This window comes from Lepisma saccharinum, chromosome 6 (assembly GCF_977018435.1).
Source record: "Lepisma saccharinum chromosome 6, izLepSacc3.1, whole genome shotgun sequence".
NCBI lineage: Eukaryota > Metazoa > Arthropoda > Insecta > Zygentoma > Lepismatidae > Lepisma > Lepisma saccharinum.
Window position 1 is genome coordinate 7,614,617 of NC_139234.1, and position 18,817 is coordinate 7,633,433.

The 18,817-nt window shown below is 40.0% G+C and overlaps 1 protein-coding gene across 6 annotated transcripts in view; it reads right to left on the reverse strand.

Annotated features, from left to right (window-relative positions):
- The window catches only part of LOC145988536 (uncharacterized), a 232,395-nt gene that overhangs the window by 17,893 nt on the left and 195,685 nt on the right, over positions 1 to 18,817 (reverse strand). For all 6 annotated transcript variants that reach the window (XM_083123440.1, XM_083123439.1, XM_083123444.1 and 3 more), the window contains one exon: positions 8,875 to 18,517. In XM_083123440.1, coding sequence (XP_082979566.1) covers positions 8,875 to 18,517 — 9,643 coding nt within the window. The remainder of the gene's footprint in view (positions 1 to 8,874; positions 18,518 to 18,817) is intronic.

Sequence of the window (18,817 nt, forward strand, 5' to 3'; positions counted from 1 at the left end):
TCTTGTAAAAATAATGAAAATATGCATATTTCACCATTTCCAGGATATTTAGAGTTGGCAAAAGTGTCACGTGGAATTTTTGCAGACTTTATGAGGGTCCTGGACTCCAGGAAAATATCAGCCAGTATTGGCAATTAAATCTGAATTGATTCTCTCCCAGCACGGAGCTGAAGTTTTTAATTAGGCACACACAGGAGATGAACAACACAGAAATTTAAACAAAGAAAGGCAGAATCAATCAGGATTTAAATTCTGGGTCTCTGGCATACCTTGCCATTGTTCTACCAGCTGAGATATATACCAAGGTAATATCTTGGAGATACACGGAACCATCAGTCATTGGTGTTTCAAAGGAAATATATCCTGTTGCTGCACACACAGACAACCACCGATATTGGTTGATACTTAGTGGCTAACCAGTGGAATGAGATTAATTGTACCTCATGATGGTTGCGGTAAACGCGGTTTAAAATTACTTACGAGGAATTTAGAAAATTTCGCACTTCTGCCTTGCACGCCGTACCCTTTTGTGAATGAAGACAGTGGATCTTCGAAATTAATAGGATTTAACCATTAAATTGTGCAACGCGGAAGTGCGAAATTTTCTAAATTTCACGTAAGTAATTAATTGTACCTGTGCAATTTATTTGTCGGGATTCACCTAGGACACTGTCTGCAACACAAAGGTAATGTTGCTCACTATCTTTCAATAACGATTAAAGGTGATTGATTTTTATAGTACGTGCACGTCAACCAGCACATAGACTATATTTGCCCATGATGCAATACGAAGATAAGCCAATTAACTAAAGGAACCAGTGGACAGTTGAGACAGACCCCTAACACGAAAATAATCTGTGTTGAGAACTTCCTCACTCAATTTCTAATTCATTCGCGAATTAGAAGTAAAACTATACAGTCTCTGAGGAATAAAATCTCTTAGTGTAGATGCACTCAGCGCACAGAGGGACAAACACAGGACAACACAATCCAACATCCAGGTCATGGGTCCAGGCGTCAGTGTCTTGTTGGCCTGCACAAAGCAGTTACCGGGGCGTACTATGTGGAACTGAGGTTGACGCTGGGTGCCTTACCACCCCTTACAGCCCAGAATGCAGAGGAGATGAGGAATACTGAATAAAAGGGCGATCAACAAGGAGTGGTATCTGATGAAGCTAGAATTTGAAGAGTGTACTTATGGAAGTACAGTGACACCTCTAAATTGTTATACTTTTCAGGTATTTTACATTTTTCAACATACGAGGTGGCCACGAATTAAGGGGGAACCTTTTGATCATCAATTATGTTTAACAATGAGAACATATTTATAATATTGGCAACTTTATATTTTCTGCAAATAAAGAGTAAATTAGACATCACAATGACAATTTTATCTGTTTTCCACATAATTATCAATCTGAGCTCCATTTAAATCAATGCAAGCTTGGAGACGTAATTGGATTCCTTCTACCTGTTTGTAGCTTACCAGATTTTTAAGTCTGAAACATTTCCAGTTGCATTAAATAACTTGTTGATTCTTGAGATAATGTCACTTTTAAGTGCTAGAGATCCACATTCCTGCAGCATTCGTCGCTGAACTTCAGCTACACATTATTCATTATGAATGTTCGAATTACTCACAATACCAATATAACAAGTATTTTAAAAATATTTAAAAACATTCAAAAAAACACAAAAAATGGTACTTACGTTTTATGAGTATGTTATTTACAAAGCGACGTTTCGAGAATCTACTGTTTTCTTCTTCAGGTCCAAAACTTCCACTACAAAAAACTTTTCATAGTTTTTAAAGTTTATAATTGGCCCGCGTCATTTGACTACACGTAGTAACCCCTTTTTTAAATTGTTCAATGTTAAAATACATGTTTTAGATGGAAAGAAATCTTTTAACTTCAGGGACTGTTAATTCGTAACAGAATATGGAGGCTACAACACTTTTAGGCATAGTTTTTGAAATCACACCCTTATTCCTGGTTTTTAAAATATCTTCACGTGGCTATGAAAAGTTTTTCATAGTCGAAGTTTTGGACCTGAAGAAGAGAATAGATTCTCAAAACGTTGTTTTGTAAATAACATACTCATAAAGTACCATTTTTGTGTTCTTTGAATATTTTAAAAATACGTGTTATACACATTATTGGTAATGAAAAATACAGAAGGTTGATCCGTCTATATGTGTCCAATTTTGACGTCTCACCTACTTTAGGAAAAACCACGGGACCACCAGCGGTTGCCCTTGATGTGAGCACCATGGGTTCTGGCAATAGCCCTGCACCGTAACTTCCATTGTAGGAGGCTCCGTTGAAGTACAGGATCGGGAATCTTGAGCCACTCCTCCTGGCAGGCTTTCCAGAGACCACTGTCAGTGGTGACACGACGAGATGCAAGTGCTCTTTTCAATAGGCCAAACCCGCAAAAATCCATGGGACTGGCATCAGGTGACTTCACTGGTATGGCCTGGGAGGGAATAGCCTGGATACAGGTGTCTGCCGCTATTTGTTGCAGAAATCTCTGTGTAGAACGGGATTTATGTCATGAGGCCTTATCCATATGCACACGGGCCTGATTTATTCCATTTCCATACAAACGGGGCAGATCGTCTCTAGAAATTGGTGTAAGAATATGTTGCTGATAAAATGTGGAGTTGATTTTGCAGTTTTTAGGCAACTGCCAAATCGTTTACTTGCCTTCATAGCAGTATCCTGGGCAGATCGTCTCTATAAATTGGTGTAAGAATATGTTGCTGATAAAATGTGGAGTTGATTTTGCAGTTTTTAGGCAACTGCCAAATCGTTTACTTGCCTTCATAGCAGTATCCTGCGACAACAAATCCCTTCGCGAAACTTACTTTTGCACTGACGGATGAAGTCAGAACGGGTTTTTACATCCCGTGGGGTGTACAAACGTTACGGGTCGAATTTTGCCACAATCGGATAGATAAATCCATGCTTCATCGAGTGTGGCAACAAACTTCAACTTTTCCCCAGATAGATGGCATTTGTAGAGGCGCATGCAGTAAGTCTTTCTCCCCCTCCGATGGGCCGCAGTGAGGAAGTGTCCACGACTTTTAAACACCATCCGGAGCTTTAATTTGTCACGTAGCTTGCGGTTCACAGTTGACTGTGCCACGTGCACTCGTCTTGCCATCACACGTTGCGTAGGAGGGTTTTCCTGTAGGGCCCTTCGGCGCAACTTCCGAGCTACAGGTGGAGTCAACGCAGTAAACGGTCCCTTTCTACTCCCCTTTGTGGGTGAACGAAGTGCTGGAACGTCGTGGTGTTTATGTCGATTAATTATGTTCTTGCTGGTTGTTAAACCCAATGCACATCCATTTTCCCTGCACTGTTTTTCTGAATCTGTGTAACGGAAAACTTGGCGTGGAAAAGTGCTACGACGTAGCCTTCTCAAAACCGGGGTTCACCTTGGGAGCCATGATGCACATACCACACACATGCGAACTTTGTGCGATACTAGAGGCATTTGGCTTTCTCCTGCTGTTTGAATCATTCAGATCGGTCGATTCTGTGAACAGGGGTGAAGGTTTAAAATCGGACACATATAGACAGATCAACCTGTACACATACACATATGACACGCTGCTCAATACTTGGACGACTTCCTTCCATTCTAAACAACGTCCACTTCTTCCGCTATGTTGGTTACATTTTACATAAGTGTAAAGAAAGATAAATAGGAAAGAAAAATACTAGCTTAATTAATACAAAACTTACAGTGAGACAAAAGGTGCCCCATAATTCGTGGCAGCCCTGAAGTTTAATGGACAACTTCATAAGACTGCAATGTGGGTAGAAATTCAGAACCTACAACTCAACGTGTTCTGTTTCTCTAATACTTGCAAGCATTTTGATGGAATATAAATGAGTGCAACAAATGCAAAATGTGAATATCTACTGCCCTCTTTGTGTATTCATGAGAACCTTATATAGCAGTAGCAGACTGAACCAGTGGAGCGTATTCTCTCTCATTTTATCTGGTTTACTGCCCGTAAACCAACTTTTCTTTTATATATATATATGAATTTTTTCTTTGTCCGGTTATTTTTTCTCTCTCCTCTTTCACTTTTATATATATATATACACACACACGCACGCACGCGCGCGCCCGCGCACGGACGGACGGACAGACAGACAGACAGACAGAGACACAGACAGACAGACAGACAGACAGACAGACAGAGACAGACACAGACACACAGACAGACAGACAGAGACAGACAGACAGACAGAGACACACAGACAGAGACACACAGACAGACAGACAGACACACACACATACATACATACATACATACATACATACATACAGGGAGGTTATTTCAGTCGTTTACTGCCAGCGTGTCGGCGGCCCCTTCATGCAACAGGTCCTGGCAAATTGCGTTAGAGGAAGTCCGTAACAGAAACAGTTTGTTTTGTAATGTTTCCACTTTTCACAATTACAGTTACAATTACAATTTAAATAAGCCCGTACCTTGTCGCAAGGATGCTGGAAAAGGTGTCCTCCCAAATACAAATATTTCTGGCACCTTATTTCTGACATCTAATCTTAGATTACACATCGCTACTTTATCCTCAGTTGACAGAAAGGGAAGACAGCATCCCGGCGCGTAAAGCAAACCGAAACGTAAAAAGTAATAATAATGATGATCACTAAACCTCCTCTGTTATAAGAGATGTTGAAAATGACCTCCTTGAACAGCAATACAACACGTTTCTTAGGTTCAAGAGATCCTGTCTCTCGTAATTGCCTGACCACTTTTCTGCAAGAATTTGTTTTCACGTAATTATCGTACATAAAAACTCTTTGTTCAAGACTATATTTGTTTAGCGGCATAACTAATGAATGAATAACAATTAACACTCAATAAAGCACTAGCAATAACACAGTATAAAAAACACGCGTACTGATAAACTCAAACAGAAGTGAACATGAGGGTATGGTACACTCACTACGTCTGGTAGCCAACAGTGTTGCTAACCATTTTTCAGCAATGTCCCTACGCCAAGTAAAGCGACTAAAAAAAACATCACCTCATGAGCATGCAAAACAGAAGTTAAAATATACACATTTACTTACCAAATCTTTCTGCTCGGTGCTTTCACAATTAATGAAGGAACCAATACAGGACCCCTCCCCGATTTTTGTAATATTTCACATACTCGCTAATTGAGGCCTCCTAATCACGAATTTGAAGTTAAAATTTGTGGGTCACGTGTAGAAATTGCAAAATAAGTTAAATTGAGTGGCCCGCGATCGGCACAATTGCTCATTATTTACCGGAAGATTTTGTGTTTCTAATACCTAAAAAACGAAATATACATTCCTGATATTACTAAGACCTAAAATGTTAACTATGTTTGCCTATCCTAACTTAACCTTACCTGAATGGTTGTGGGGCTATCCGTCAATGGTTTGTGGGGCTACCCGTGTATGGTTTTTCAACCCCAAATTTTAACTATGTTTGCCTTGCCTAATCTAACTTAACCTAACCTTACCGAGAATGGTCAGTGGTGCTATCCGTGAATGGTTTTGTGCTAATTGTGATTACAAACCGATTAAAAAAATCTTATTTTCGTAGCACTTTAACGGCAAACGTTCATCATTGAAGACTCCATTTTCGTATCCTGCAATTTACGATCGATGCACCGTTGCCAAACTTACCTGTAATCAAATCAGTCCACACTCCACATGATCTTCTACATTGTGACTGTCGCTGTCACATGTAAGCACCTTCTTTGGGCAATATACCGAAATCCATAAGTATATTAATTAGCCCACGGCCATCCTCCTGCACACTCCACCTAACAATCTGTACAACATTAACAACTTTTTTACTGTTTTCTTCCGCCATTCTTACACGATCGATGCTCTCCAAGTATGAAATCAACAGTGTGGCAATGCTGTAGGCAGCATAAGTAATTGCGAACGTCAATTGTTCATATCAACAAATATGGCTACCATACTTGTATACGGAGAATCATTGCGAGAATTGAAAAGCTTATTTTACAAATTCTACACAATTTTTTCACAACACCCCAACATGTTAACTTGAGATAAATCATCACGATTAATTATTTCGTGAGTATAAGACATAGCATAGAAATTACAGAATGGTCCGGTATTGTAAATTCTTGCCTTAATGAATAATAGGGGTGTGCGGGACAGAATTTTTTGGGCCCGGATGGGAATTTTTTAAATCCTGAAATTCGCGACTGGAAAAATTTGCAATTTCCCGACCAAATCTGGAAATTTTCGGGATGGGAAATTTCCAAAGCTCTGGAAATCTCGAATTCTACACGTCATTTTCACTTTAATTGTTTGTTTTTGCATTTGTAGAATAAAAACTTAAAATTTCTGATAAGTTCCAGAAACTTACAATGCAGAAAACTTCAAGAATTAATGACTTTTTAAAGTGACCATTCGGTATCCTGAAAAGTCGGGAAGTCATTTCTCGGGATCGGGACGGGAAATTTTTTTTCCCGATCCTGACTTTTCGGGATCCGGACACCCCTAATGAATAACGTTGAGTCGTTTACTGTTGATTATGTTATTTGAAGTCATACATGCTGCTACTGCTGTGAAGAGATAGATGTTGGTTGGTGATGCTGTACTTCCTGCAGTCTTTAACAATTGTGGTCCCATTCTATTTCTCTTTTTTGTTTTTGTATCACTTAACATTGAAAATATTCTTTACATTTCCACGTTAGAATGTGGCAATGTTAGCACTATTTTCGCGAGAGTGGAAATGTTTTCAAAAACGAACTTGCCTTGAAAGTTCTTGGTAAGCGATAACATGTTCCAAAATTCTGATGGAGATTTGTTAGTTAGTTCTTTTTTTCCTCCTCGCTAAAGTATCCAGATAAACTAATCTATTCATTCCAAACCGAGAACGAAGAAAGTGCAACTGACTGGCGAGTAAGCTTTGCACCTTTGCACAATAAATGTTATTTTCCAAGATTGAAAAAAGTCCCTACGTTTTCCCTCATTTGGCAAATCTGTCCCTACGCGGGCGAAATATAGTGAAAAGCCCCTATGTTTAGGTACATGTCCCTACGGTTGGCATCACTGAAAACAGCTGCAGTATGAAGCGCCCTCTCGCGTCGAACAACTCCCCCGATAAGCTGCCGGTGCTCTCGCGACAACTGAGGATAAAGTAGCGATGTCTAATTTAAGATTAGATGTCAGAAATAAGGTGCCAGAAATATTTGTATTTGGGAGGACACCTTTTCCAGCATCCTTGCGACGAGGTACGTGCTTATTTCAATTGTAATTGTAACTGTAATTGTGAAAAGTGGAAACATTACAAAACAAACTGTTTCTGTTACGGACTTCCTCTAACGCAATTTGCCAGGACCTGTTGCATGAAGGGGCCACCGACACGCTGGCGGTAAACAACTGAAATAACCTCCCTGTATATATATATATATATATATATATATATATATATATATATATATATATATATATATAAAAGAAAAGTTGGTTTACGGGCAGTAAACCAGATAAAATGAGAGAGAATACGCTCCACTGGTTCAGTCTGCTACTGCTATATAAGGTTCTCATGAATACACAAAGAGGGCAGTAGATATTCACATTTTGCCCCCCACTATCACATTTCACAAAGGGTGGATTTCGGCCTGTTGCAAATACTTTCTACGGATTCTTTGGTCCCAACTTAGTGGTGCATTTTTTTGTTTCAACATGATACGATTTCCCGTTCGCGAGAAGAAGGTAATGTCTGGGTCACTCTGAAACACCCTGTATATTAATTATATATAATTGAAATAAAGCACCAATGCAACCACGCAAGTGCAACTACAAATATATAAATAGGGAGGTTATTTCCTGGATATGTGTGTTGCATGCTGTGTTGTGTACTACAGCCTACCCAACACGAATAAACAGCTGTTCCGCTGGCATTCTTTGTACAGGATCTTATGTACTCTGTCCAGTGTTTGTGTTTTGCTATTTACATACGTAATTCCTCACTTTGGAACACCAACTTCAGGGGTCGGAATTGTTTTGGTCACCATTTTGAAACCAGTCAGTGGATTACAAAATCATGTTCGCATTTCTGTGACCTTTACAACGAGGTATTACTCAACCCCCTTTGCCATTTGAAATTTTCGAGTTCTTCCCTAACTTTAGACCCCCTTTTTGGATCACCCAGTTTCATCCTTTTTTAGTCCCGCAGTCATCATGTGACATATCGTTGGAAAGCTTTTGTGCTGCACTTATCTTAATTGTTAAGCTCGGTATACTTGATTTGGCTCACCTTCCTTTTTTTGCAAAACCATTTTCTACACTGAAAACGGTAGGTAGTACAGACAAATGTTTCATATGACAATCGTATTTTTTCCCCGCCTTTCCGAATCTGCATTCCAAACATACCCTTCCCATTTGAAAATCGCACGAACGGGGCATGTGCCCTCCCCTTAACTAAAACCACAAAGGGTGGCTTTCGGGCTGTTGCAAATACTTTCTACGGATTCTTTGGGCCCAACTTAGTGGTGCATTTTTTTTGTTTCAACTCCGAGATCTGCTGTTCGAGAAAAAGGTAATGTCTGGGTCGCTCTGAAACACCCTGTATAATAAATATATACAATAAATAAGAATTATTTTGGTAAACCAGTTGAATTTTCAGAATACACCACTGGGCCGAACTCTCTTCAAGCTGCCAGGCCATGTAAAGTCAAAACTTTCTTCAGCATGATTTGCTGTGCAAAGAAAATCTGATCTATAAGGCACAAATGCTAAATACATATTAAAAATATATATACAATCAGTGTTGCAATCTTAATAAAATACTACATTTTTATACACACTGCAACTCACCTCAATTATATCTGGTTCAGATTCTTCTTGTTTTATGGCTGCATTTGAAACCCCATTGGCCGAAGATCCCACAGCACTTGACACAATACTTCCTATTGGGTTACTGCTTGCTGTAACACCTGAACAGAGTTGATCCTTGCCATTCTCCACCCTCTGTGAACTCTGGTTTGCAACTCTATTATGTACACTGTCACTGGGCGTTTGCTTCGGGACACTAATTACGGACCTCCTCCTTTCATAAAGTTCATTTATATGGTGTTCTATGTCATTGGATACTTGATTAAAGAGAGGATGCTCTCTAGAAGACTGTGCTGGTTGAAATTGTGGATGCTGAACAACTTGGGGTGGTTTTCGAGCCTCTGCCTGTCCTTTGTGTGCTTCAGCTGGTTGTTGCAGACATGACCGAGGTAGCTGTTCTTCTTTTATTGCAGGAACTTGCTGTTGCTGATGTAATGCAGCTTCCTGTTGTTGACGTAATGCAGCAGCTTCCTGTTGTTGACGTAATGCAGCAGCTTCCTGTTGTTGACGTAATGCAGCAGCTTCCTGTTGTTGACGTAATGCAGCAGCTTCCTGTTGTTGACGTAATGCAGCAGCTTCCTGTTGTTGACGTAATGCAGCAGCTTCCTGTTGTTGACGTAATGCAGCAGCTTCCTGTTGTTGACGTAATGCAGCAGCTTCCTGTTGTTGACGTAATGCAGCTTCCTGTTTCTGACGTAATGCAGCTTCCTGTTTCTGACGTAATGCAGCTTTCTGTTGTTCCCGAGCTTCCCGTAATGCAGCTTCCTGTTGTTGACGTAATACAGCCTGTTGTTTCTCAGCTTGATGTTTTTCCTTTTGTGCTTGGGCTACCTGTTCTCTATGTGCCTGGTCTAGTTGCTGTTGGTTTTGCACTGGAGCCAGCCCTTGTTGGTTTTGATTCTCTAGATGCATTTGAGTTTGTACTTCTTGAATTTTCATCTGAACTACCGTGGTTTGTACATGAGTAGTTTGTTGTGAATTCGTGAGTGGTACTGATGTTCCATCCATTCTTGTGTGTCCTTGAGCTGGTGGCTGATGCCTTGATTGATTGGTTGGTTGGCCAGACTGCATGAGAACACGTTGAGAAGCAAGAAGGTTAGGCAATGTCAGCTGGTTGGTTTGCATATTTGATTGAGTTTGGAGAACTTCCTGTGGTTTCTGTAGGTTGCACGTTAGTTGGGATCTTAACTGGCTATTTCCTTGTCCCATCTGAGTAGTAGTTAAAGATGTTGAGGATCCTTGGTATGATGTAGTGTTCCTCAACAGTCCTGCCAGTGCCGGATTTTTTTGTTGTGAAAACTGGGGATTCTGTTGCATTCGAAATTGAGGATTCTGTTGCATTCGAAATTGAGGATTATGTTGCAGTGAATATTGAGAACTCTTCTGCGGTGGAAATTGGGGGTTCTGTTTGTACTGTGGCTGAGGTACTTGCATGTTATGAGAAACATAGGGTGGTGGTTGATTGACAAAGCCATAGCCTAAGTTTTCCTGGAATGGATTTGAACATATGAAAGACGATTGCGGTAATGGCTGCTGACTTTGGTTTGTATTGTTCATGTGTCCTGAATGCATCTGCTGTATCGATCTTTGGTTTTGATAGATGTTATTAGTACGTGGAACCACCTGATATGGCTGCTGTTGCTGGGGAGGCTTATGAGCACTTTGGTACAGAACACTTGGATAACCATTCTGTTGAGCCATGGGATTTGAGTGAAACTGTTGGTTTGCATTTGGATGGTTGTTCTGAAGTTGCACTGAAGTAGTGTCTTGGCTGTTCAAGAATCTGTTTGCAGCTGCAGGGACACCAGGATTGGCTTGTTGGTTGGCGGTAGTGTTCATTGCTCGACTGTTCTCAATGCTTCGCCGTCTGTTGTTCATATTTACAAGTTGCTGTGTGGCTTGGTAAGGTGGTCCTTGGTACACAGCTTGGTTTCGATCTGCATGAACTGCACTGACTCTGGGTGTTTCGCCTATAGTTACATTTGGACATCCAGTGTAAGCAGGTTGTTCACAACAAGGCTGGCCTGAATAGACAAGACTAACATTTGGTGGAGATGTTAGAGTGGTTTGCTGCAATGGAATGTTGTGCTGTGGTACTTGTGTAGACCCACTTGATGGAGACACATGCGGTACAACCTTTTGCTGGTTATCACTAGTCGTTGCACTTGTCATGGCACTGGCTGCTGTACGAGGTGCACTTGAGGTTGCAAGCGGTGCACAATTCTCAGAGTTTCGTACCTGTGTATTTGGTGCACTAGCTGAAGAATTAGCTGCTTCTCCATCTCTTCTTATGTTCCTCTTAAGGACCTCAATTACTCTCTTCCCCACAATGAATCCACTATTGTCAACAAACTCTCTTAGAGGTATGATGGCTCGAAGTCTGCACATATTTGTTAACCACAGTGCAATTTTTTCGGAAGTCAGTGGTGGAATCATAACTTTTGCGAGCATTTCCTCTAGCTCAGTTACAATTGCTGCCTCAGAACGTCCAGGCTTGCTTAGTTCTTTTTTGTAGCAGTCAACCAATTGGATGCAATTCCTTTCCAGTGGTTCAATCTGTGCTTGCTTGCTCACATAAATGACACAGGCATTATTAACAAGCTCCTTAATAAGCAGTTCATAACTTAAAACTGCATAAAAATTCCCCAATATTAATTTCATTATCATCTGCATGTTTTCATCTTGTTCTGGTTTTTCTGCAGGTTGCATTGTTGGAGTTACAGTTGCTACAGGATCATTGTTACCTGTAGGAGGGTTCTCTTTTGCAGGCGAATTTGAGTTTGTTAATGATTTTATGTCCTTTACTCTTATCCTTGGGAAATTGCTTGCATTTGGCCTATCAGTAACACTATCATTTGCTTCAGTTTGCTGAGCATTTTCTATTACACCAGAGTCTTTTTCTTTTTTGAGTTCCTTCTTCACCACATGTTCCCCTAATACTAAAATTCCCTCTCTGCTTTCTTCATATCTTTGCATCATGTGATTTAGTTCGTCAAGTTTCTTCTTTATTTCCTCAACTGAAGGAACTCCGAGTGCGTTGCTTAAATCTGAGCTTGGCAGTTTTGAAATATCAGCTTTGTCATCAGTGCCCGTAGTTACACTTTGAGAATGATCCAATGTGTTTTCAGTGCTTTTGGAAGTGACTGGTCCACTTACATTCTCATTCTCGGATCTACTGAATTGAGACTCTAGAGATCTTAATTCTTTTTCCATTAACAAGCCAACATCTTCACTCGAGGGAGCAGCTACTAATTTTGGTATGCTTATCAAAACACCCTCTTCAGAAGCTTGACAAACAGGCTGTGCAACGAGCACATTACTAGAAGTTTCCAAGCTTCTCTGCGTAGCATCTGTGCTCGAGGGAGCAGCTACTAATTCTGGTATGCTTATCAAAACACCCTCTTCAGAAGCTTGACAAACAGGCTGTGCAACAAGCACATTACTAGAAGTTTCCAAGCTTTTCTGGGTAGCATCTGTGCTTTGATTGGGTGCGGGCAAGATTCTCACAGAACAACCACTTGCTGCAACAGTATTATTTGCATCACTCGCAGATATCGTTCCAACTTTTTCAGCTTGCACCTCTGGGTGAATTTGGTTCTCCACACTAAGTTTCAATTTATCTGAAGAAGCACATATACTTGCATCCTCGCTACCTGCACTTTCCTTAGTAAGCTTCGGAGTATTTACCTCCGTAGGAAGAACATTCTTTGCCTTACTCTCAGATGGTTTGAAACCTCCCCCCATGCATTTATATATTTCTGAGGCTTGCTGCTTACTTTTAGCCAGTAACTTTGGCATCTGGTGAAATCTGTTCCAGTTTGCTTGAACTTTCTCCCTTCCTTTCAAACTCTTATTACTCTCTACTTTATTAGGACTTCTACTCAATTCACCTAGTTTTGCTTTATCGGCACTCTCTACTTTATTAGGACTTTTACTCAATTCACCTCCTCTATTACTTATTGGATTGGCTGATGCTTTATCCGATTCCTTTGTGGCATCTTCTGCAGTTGAGTTTCGTCTTCCACAATACACACTGGGAACTATTCGATCACTGTTTCTTCTGATGCAATGAGTACTAGGCTTTTGCAAATCTTGCAGTAGCCTGTTGTTTGATTGCTTTGGACTTACGTTACCCACCTTGCACTCTGATGTTAACTCATCAGAAGAACTATCATGTCTAAGTGGTTGCATTCTCGGACTGCTTGTTGGATTTGTAGTGCAGTTAGGTTGATTATCCTTATGGTTTGATTTCTGTTCACAAGAGGGCTGCATGCCTTGTTTCTGTTGTAGCTCCATATCCATCTTCAATGTATATTCCCTTAATATCTTTACTGCATTTTCAGCATTACTAGCGATATCCTGCAAGTTGGTATTGATCTGCTCATTCTTTGCTTCAATATCCACAATTTTCTTATCAGCATCTGCAGTTGGCACTACATCCTTCCTTTCTTCAATAACTGGTGTATCTTCGGAAGCACAAGCTGCACCAACAGATAATTTTTCTTTCTTTCCGAGATTCAAAGTTTGTGTAATTTGGGAAGGCAGTCGCTCCTCCAGAAATTCATTTGCAGATGAAGGTAATGATTTCCTTTTCTCAGATTTCATAGATGCAGTATTGTCTTCTTGTACTGGCTGCTTGGATGCATCAGGAGTCATGCTCAGTTTTGGTGAATTCAACACATGACCAATCTGGTCAATGATGACCCCTTCAGTGCTATTTACAACTGGCTGTGAAGAGCTCTGATTACTACTGCACTTATGAGATTCATTGGCACATGCACTTTCTTTCGGTTTCATTTCTGTAACAACATGTCCTGAACATTTCCTTGAATCTTTACCACCGTCTCTTTGCTTAGTAGGTTTCTCTGATAACTTAGAATCATCATTAGCAGAAGTCACACTAGTTAGTTGAGACATGTGGCTGCTACTGTCTTTAGGGTGTGCCACTTCCTTTCCCTCCCTCTCTGGCAACGACTTTGACAGTATGGTACACACATCTCCAATCGGACTATCTGAAGCAACTGAGTGGGTACTTTCTAATTCACTCTGTGTCAGTAGTTCACTGATTACAGACTTTGACTTGAGATCAATACAGTATACACCCTTGGGATTGTCTTTGGCTTCCAGTTCCATGATGATCTTATCTACTACTTTTTCTCGAGTCACTTCACTTCCTTTCTCATTTGTACCTTCGGTCTTGTCTTCCTGGCTTCTAGAATTAATGGGACTGATATCTGAAGCTGGAACTTTAGTGGTGACCATTTCGCTCTTACCCTTTATCAATTCAATCTGAACAGTATTTTTTTCAACTTTCTGTTTCTGACATTGAAAATCAAGTCCTTCCTCTATGGTACTCTTTATGCTTGGTTCATCTTTACCTACTTTTTTTCCATGTTTGCCTGCACTGTGTGAATCACTTTCAGAACTGCTCGTCAAAGGATTTATTTTGGGAATAACATTGTCGCTCTTGCCATTTATCAATTCATTCCCAGCAGTACTTTTCTCAGCTTTCTGTTTTTCACAGTGAGAATCAAGTCTTTCCTCTTTGGCACCCTTTATGCTTGGTTCATCGTCACTCACTTCTTCTCCATTTTTGCCTGTATTGTGTGGATCACTTTCAGAACTGTTTGTCAAAGGATTTCCTTTGGGAATAACGTTGTCACTCTTGCCATTTATCAATTCATTCCCAGCAGTACTTTTCTCAGCTTTCTGTTTCTCACAGTGAGAATCAGGAGTTTCCACTTTGGTCCTCTTTATGCTTGATTCATCTTCACTTACTTTTTCTTCACTTTTGCCTCTGCTGTGTGAATCACTTTCACAACTATTCACCAAGGACTTTCTATTGGGAATAACACTGTTACTCTTACCATTTATCAATTCATTCCCAGCAGTACTTTTCTCAGCTTTCCATTTCTCACAGTGAGAATCAAGTCTTTCCTCTTTGGCACCCTTTATGCTTGGTTCATCATCACCTACATTTTCTTCACTTTTGCCTCTCCTGTGTGAATCACTTTCACAACTATTCACCAAGGACTTTCTATTGGGAATAACACTGTTACTCTTGGCATTTATCAATTCATTCCCTGCAGTACTTTTCTCAGATTTCTGTTTCTCACAGTGAGAATCAGGAGTTTCCACTTTGGTCCTCTTTATGCTTGATTCATCTTCACTTACTTTTTCTTCACTTTTGCCTCTGCTGTGTGAATCACTTTCACAACTATTCACCAAGGACTTTCTATTGGGAATAACACTGTTACTCTTGCCATTTATCAATTCATTCCCAGCAGTACTTTTCTCAGCTTTCTGTTTCTCACAGTGAGAATCAGGAGTTTCCACTTTGGTTCTCTTTATGCTTGATTCATCTTCACTTTTGCCTCTCCTGTGTGAATCACTTTCACAACTATTTGCCAAGGACTTTCTATTGGGAATAACATTGTTGCTCTTGCCATTTAACAATTCATTCCCAGCAGTACTTTTCTCAGCTTTCTGTTTCTTGCAGTGAGAATCAGGAGTTTCCACTTTGGTCCTCTTTATGCTTGATTCATCTTCACTTACTTTTTCTTCACTTTTGCCTCTCCTGTGTAAATCACTTTCACAACTATTCACCAAGGACTTTCTATTGGGAATAACATTGTCACTCTTGCCATTTATCAATACATTCTCAGCAGTACTTTTCTCAGCTTTCTGTTTCTCACAGTGAGAATCAAGTATTTCCTCTTTGGTACTCTTTATGCTTGATTCACCTTCATCTACTTTTCCTCCACTTTTGCCTCTCCTGTGTGAATCACTTTTACAACTATCCACCAAAGGCCTTTTTCTGGAAATAACATTGTTGGTAACTTCAACTGCTATTTGTTTGAGAATACTCAATGCCTTACTTTCAGTATGAATTTCAATAGGCCTTCCATTACTGCTCCTTGCCCTAACTTCTACGGTAGACAATTGGGCTTTTGAGGGTGAGTGTTTGATTAGAGACCTCTTAGAAATATTACTGCTAGTGTTACTATTGCTGGTATGACTATCAGTACTAATATCATCAGTTATGTTCACAGCCTTTGTGGTATTGCTCTCTACATGCTTTGCATAATTACTATATGGCTCATTAGTGACATCTGTGGGTAGACTATGAATTCTGGGACTTTCAGGTACATCACTATCCATTTCACCATCATCTGTTTGCCAATCAGAGAGTTCTGGGGTTTTGGCAGTGTAGATGTCTATCATTGTACTAATATCTTTGCCACCTGTTTCTGCATTATCTTTAATACTAGCATCGGTATTGCTACTTCCTTTCCCTTCTTCCAAACTAGGTGGTTCACACAGAGATTCTAGTATGGTATTGTTTCTGGTTTTATTTTGTGGTTCACTACGGGTTGGCAATATGTTTGTTTCTTCTACTTCAGCATTTTTGCATTTCTTCGAGACTTCAGTGGTATCACTCTCATTTTTATTTTTCCTTCGCTTCATGCCTTTGCACACAATTTGCTCACTTTTGCATGCTTCGTCCTGCTTCTTAGTTTCATCCACAAGTGTCTTATGGATTGCAGAATCCTCAGATCTATTTTTATCATTCTCTGATTGCTTAGTGATACTCTGTACCTTAGCCTGAGTATAATGAACACTACCATCATGCACCTTCTCTTCCACTGTTACTGGCAACTTATCTTTCTTATTCCTTGGAGCAGTTTCTTTCTTTTCGGACAACTTGTTACTTTCCATACAGAGTTCACCATCTGACTTATGTTCTTCATGGCATTTGTCCCAAGATTCAATTTTTAAAGTTGAAGATCCTCCTAGGCTAGGCTTCAATGGCAGATTAACTTTGGAATCGCTGCTCCTTTCTATGTTTGGCACACTGCTACTAATAGCATCTTTGGCATTGCATTTATGGTGAGTATTCCCTGTTATTGCTATTGGAAGTTTCTGCTTTGAAGGAGGATTCTCTGTTTCTTTCTTAGCATTCTTCTCTTGTGAGCTATCTGTAGAAACTGCAGGATGTTCATTTCTTGTATTATTTTTCTGCTTGTAAACATTTAGAGTTCTTTTGTCACTGCTCTGTTGCATGACTCTGCTTGCATTGCCAGAGCTCTCTTCACTACGATTGGACAACTTCACAGCAACATCCGAACTTGGCTTGGAAGTATTGCCTGTTATTTTCTTACAAGTTACTGCCTTAGTATGACTTAGCAGATCAACTTCTGGAGTTTTCTTTGCTGTTTTGGTAGCACAATCAGTTTCTTTCTGTAAAACAGTTGGTTTATTAGTATCTTCACTGCTTTTGGACTTGGATTTTTGTGATGCACTTAAACCATCATGTTTACAGAACTTGTCAACAATAACTCGCCTATTCTTATTACGAACTTCAATCTCGGATAATTTTATTGCATTTTGATTTACACTGAGCATTTTATCAGTTAATTTTAGTTTCAGCTCAGTTAGATCAAGAGACTCAAGTTTGAGACTCTTAATACTCTCATTGGCATGTGACTGATTTCTATCTTCTGTAGTAGGCAGGGTAGTGCTCGACTTTCTCGAGCAAGTGTCACTGCTATCTGTTTCAATGATAACCTGAGAAGACACAGAATTCACACTCTGAGGAGTGTTCTTACTTGACTTGGGAGAACTGCTGGTGGAGATAAAATGAGGATTCTGAAAAAGAATGTCATTATCCTCTAGAGAACACACCCTTCTTTTCATCCTCAAGGTTTTAACGCCAATTTGTTCAGTGATATTTTTGTTCTGGCTTTTTCCTTTTATTGCACTTGTACTTTTTCCTATACCACTATCGATTGTCCTACTGTTGGAAGTAGTTACTACACTAGCACTAACACAGTTACTATTAGAAGAGGCACTTAAATGTTGGCTATCGGGAGTAGCAGTCTTTTCTTTCACGAAGGATGACTTAGCAATATTGCTCTCAGAAAAGTATGTACTCCTGGTACTTTTAAGCATATCAACAGACTTATTCACAGTTGAAGACCGACACCATTCTTCTTCCACAACAGAGGTGCATTTATCACGAATCTGCTTCCAAGCAGAGTCACTTGTAACAATAACTTTCTCGTTTTCATTACTTTCACCTGACAACCACCCTTCACCTTTCATTCCACTATTATCCTTCTCTTTGTACACAGATTTTATGTCTGTATTCCTCTCCCTGTCCTTCTCACGTTTCGCATTCTTGTCCGCATGCTTCGAGATATCCTTTCTTTCTGCTATATCAGGAATTTCACTACAGAATGAATTGTAACTCTGGGTATGAATTTGATCTATCCAGCACAAGTCACTAACTTCATTCACACTTGCACCAAAACTGTAATCACTTCCGTACTCCTTTGATAGTTCCTTACACTTGTCCCTATCACTGTAATCCTTTGATCTCTTATGCACGTTTGCTTTATGTCTGGACCAACTTTCAGTAGACTTTGGTTTCTTTGTTGATCTTCTGGAAGGTGATGACGCATGCTCTCTTTTCTTCTCCCTTCCATCATGCCCACTGGACGACCAACTATCTTGGGAACTCCCGGACTCATGTCTTCTTTGCTTATTGCTTGCGGAATAATGTGATCCCAGATCCTTGTGTCTTATATCATGGCTGCTGTTGTGCAATGGAAGATCATTCAACCTGGAAAAGATAAAAAATATATTTCTTTTTAAACTATGGACAAGAGTTTTGTATAAATGCATTGATAATCACAACACAATTGGGGGAAAAAATGGTTTCATTAGTATCTTCGCTGCCTTTGCTTGGATTTGTGTGAACATCATCAAGTTAATGGCACTTGTCAACAACTCGCCTATTCTTATCAGGAAGTTATGAAAATATTCAGACAGCAGATTGAAACTTCTTTACAGACTTCACCACGGTATAGTATCCTTACCACAACCCTCTTCTTGCTGTAACCACTTGTGCCACAGTTGACAT